Raw genomic sequence first — 3520 nt, 5'->3', positions numbered from 1 at the left:
TTTCTCCAATATTTAGAGAACTGTTTATTTTCTTAAAACATTAATTTTGTCTTGAATTATTATTGCATGCATGAGACTGCATGCTTGCCAGAATAACTGTACATATTCTATTAAATTTAGTTACTTAATTATTTGCTCTATGTACGGCATAACTTTTACTTTTTTATTTTTATACCTAAAATTATATTTACACCTTTAAACTTATCTTAATCCTTATATATATATATATATATATATATATATATATATATATATATATATATATATATATATATATATATATATGTGTGTGTGTGTGTGTTTTAACTTCTTACAATTAAAAATTGTGTATGCATATATAGGAACTAAACTGACTAATTTTTAAAAATATAAAGATTGTTAAAATGTAAAAATTGTATATAAGAATCAAGTAGTTAAATCTTATAAGAAATATCAATACTTTTTTTACTACAAAAAAATTATCAATACTTTAACAATTGTTAATTTTGTTCAAACTTCATTTTTATAATAAACATGTAAAATTCATCAACCAATAGATATTTATTGGTATATATGGAATGATTTCTTTGTGCATGCATAAGCTTTCATCATACATGTACTGACAAAATAAAGTTGACGAGTAATTTTCGTAAGTAGTAGGCACTAGGAAAGTGTGTACAGTACGTAGGACTGGGATCTAATAAAATAATCATATTAACCAATTAACAACGATAGAAACACAATTTTTTTCTATGAACTCAAAAACGGAGAATTGAATACATTTAGCCACCATTCTCATGTATACATAACAACAACTTTTATTTTTCAAACCATCATATATAAATTAATACACCTATAACTAAGCTTCAACACAAAATCAAAATCAAATCACAAAACAAGCATCATCAACCTTGTTTGTTTCTTCTCATCAGGACGAGCACGATGTGAGTGTGCATGTCATGTTCTGCAATTAGTCCTTCAACATCAAACCTCATGTAGATCCTTCACTTGAGAAGAACTAACTATACCTATCATTAACTGATGATCACGATTCTTGGTTGTGCCAAGAGAGCACGAGATCTTGCAACGCATCTTTCCAATCCCCCCAATGATGTTCCTCAAACTCCAACGCACCCTCCACCACCTTAACCGCCACAAAAAGAAGTTCATGAGGCACAATCTCAAGCACCTCAAACACCAAAGCCACCTTCCCTTTCACCAAAGCAATTGCACCGTTACTCTTCCCAACCTCAATCTTAAACCCCAATACCCCACCCACTTCCTTAACTTTCTCTTCCACCACCTCAACTCTCGCACTCGAACTAAACCTCTTCTCTCTTTTACTCCCCAAATCCGACGTCGTTTCGAACAACCTCGTCAAATCCAAACCCGAAGACATCGATATTATGTCAAACGCTGTCACTCCCGAACTTTTTTTACTCCCTTCGTAATTATAACTACTCTTCACATAACTCAGCCCCAACGCGTTTTCTTCCGCCGTTTCCGGGTTTAGTGATTTCTTAAACCACGCGTTCCCAAACAGGGACTCCAGGCTAATTCGGGTTTCCGGATTCGGGTCGAGTAATTTGTGGATAACAAAACGGGCTGGTTTTGAAATCCACTCCGGGAACTGGTAATCTCGTCGGGAAATTTTTTTGCACATCGCCGGAATGTTGGTGTCGTCGAACGGGAGGTGTCCGGCAAGGAAGACGAAGAGGATGAGGCCGCAGGACCAGGCGTCGGCCTTGGACCCGTCGTAGCCGCCGCTCCGGCGGAGTATCTCCGGCGCGGTGTACGCCGGCGTGCCGCAGGCGGTGTGGAGGAGGCCGTTCTTGAGCTGCTCCGGCAGTGCGGAGAGCCCGAAGTCGGAGACCTTGAGGTTTCCGTCGCCGTCGAGGAGGAGGTTCTGCGGCTTCAGGTCGCGGTGGGCCACGCCGTTGCGGTGGCAGAACCGCAACGCCGAAACGAGCTGCTGGAAGTAGCGGCGCGCGGTGGACTCCGGTAGCTTTCCGCGGCGGGAGATTTTGGCGAAGAGCTCGCCGCCAGCGGCGAGCTCCACGACGAGGTGGATCTTGGTCTTGGTTGCGAGCACCTCGTGGATTTTGAGGATGTTAGGGTGGTGGTGGAGGCGGCGCATGGCGTCGATCTCGCGGATTATACGTGGCTCCATGCCGGCGTCCACGGTTTTCGATTTGTCGATTATTTTCACGGCGACGGCGGAGCCGTCGACGAGGGATCTCCCCTGGTAGACCTTGGCGAAGCTTCCGCGGCCGAGGAAGCGCGTCAGCTGGTACTTCCCGAGGATGGTGGCGGTTCGTGGTGGCGGTTGCGGCGATTTTTGCTGCAATGGCGGTTCCATGATTTAACGTGGAATAGCTGAAAGAGTGTTAAGTTATAAGCCAGAGAGTGTGTGCGCGAGAAATTGGATTTATATAGAAAATTTTGGAGTGGGTTGGATCTATCGCTGTCACCGCGAGAGAAAGACTGAGAGAGAGTGCACCGGGTTGGCTTCCACCTTAAAATTCCATTTTAAAAAAAATAGAAATGTGCAGAAAATGAAAATGAAGGAAAGAAAAATACATTTTACAATTATAAATGAGAATCTAAAGTTGGAATCAGCGTTTTAATAGTATGTTATTAGTTGGTCCTTGGTGGTTATAATTAGACTATTTACCAACTGTTACCAAAGATGACTATTGATTATAATATGTAACCATACAACACAAAGAGCGATAGTTGACTAGACTGCTTCTTCGGACATTTGAATCAAGTGGAGGACGTGATTGGATTGCATAAAAGCTGTTAAGCAAAACATAGTAATTAACTTCAAGTTGCTCACAACAACTCTTCTGAAGATGAACATATGAAGGGGGACTGGACAATGGAGTATTGGAATATGCTACATATACTATGAATGTCAAAAGTTAAATATATTTAATTCATCTAAATAAATAATTAATTATCTTTATATATAGGGGATTGTCAAGTGTGAACTTGTACAAATTGGTTTGGAAAGATTAAGGATAAGGAGATGTAGTAGGATTTTAAAAGATTCTTCTATAGTAAAAAAGTTATCTTTTATAATTTAGATTTTCAGTATATTTTTAGTGAAGTGTATAAATATTACACTCATCTAACAATATTCTTGAAACTTTTTTAGATTTTTTTTTTGTTAAAAGTTTATTTTTGTTCACAATATTTTCTTTTTTCGTTGAAGATATTTTAGACATTAATTATTACAATATTTGTTCCTCTTTTTCTCCTAATTTTACGCATTCTCTCCTCATCCAATACATGAATCTTCATCTCCAATATTACATGAGAGCCATAATTTTGAACAAATTGTTCCAATCCAAAACAGGAACGAAAACATGTTAATACAGGGACTTCATGATTATCATCAAGCGAAGTTAGTAGTTTCAACTTCAAACCAACATATATGTTTGCAAAAATTTAAATGGAATTTGTCAAACGAAATCGTTTTCTCTTCAACATCTTAAAAGAGCTTTGATAAAAAGAGAGATAGTGATAGAGAGATCAT

The 3520-nt window shown here is 38.5% G+C and overlaps 1 protein-coding gene across 1 annotated transcript; it reads right to left on the bottom strand.

The window, feature by feature from the left end:
- Window positions 1-779: 779 nt before the first annotated feature.
- On the bottom strand, window positions 780-2458 carry LOC100784173 (CBL-interacting serine/threonine-protein kinase 4). The gene has a single exon (XM_003536158.5). The coding sequence runs from the start codon at window positions 2336-2338 to the stop codon at window positions 1025-1027; it is 1314 nt and encodes a 437-aa protein (XP_003536206.1). The 5' UTR covers window positions 2339-2458; the 3' UTR covers window positions 780-1024.
- Window positions 2459-3520: the final 1062 nt, after the last annotated feature.

This window comes from Glycine max, chromosome 10, assembly GCF_000004515.6.
Source record: "Glycine max cultivar Williams 82 chromosome 10, Glycine_max_v4.0, whole genome shotgun sequence".
Classification (NCBI taxonomy): domain Eukaryota; kingdom Viridiplantae; phylum Streptophyta; class Magnoliopsida; order Fabales; family Fabaceae; genus Glycine; species Glycine max.
The sequence above is the reverse complement of the archived record's forward strand: the minus strand, read 5'-3'. Positions and strand labels throughout refer to the sequence as shown.

What these genes read in the sequence shown, in the direction of transcription:
- LOC100784173 (XM_003536158.5), bottom strand. Translation starts at nt 2,338, where the DNA reads ATGGAACCGCCATTGCAGCAAAAATCGCCGCAACCGCCACCACGAACC.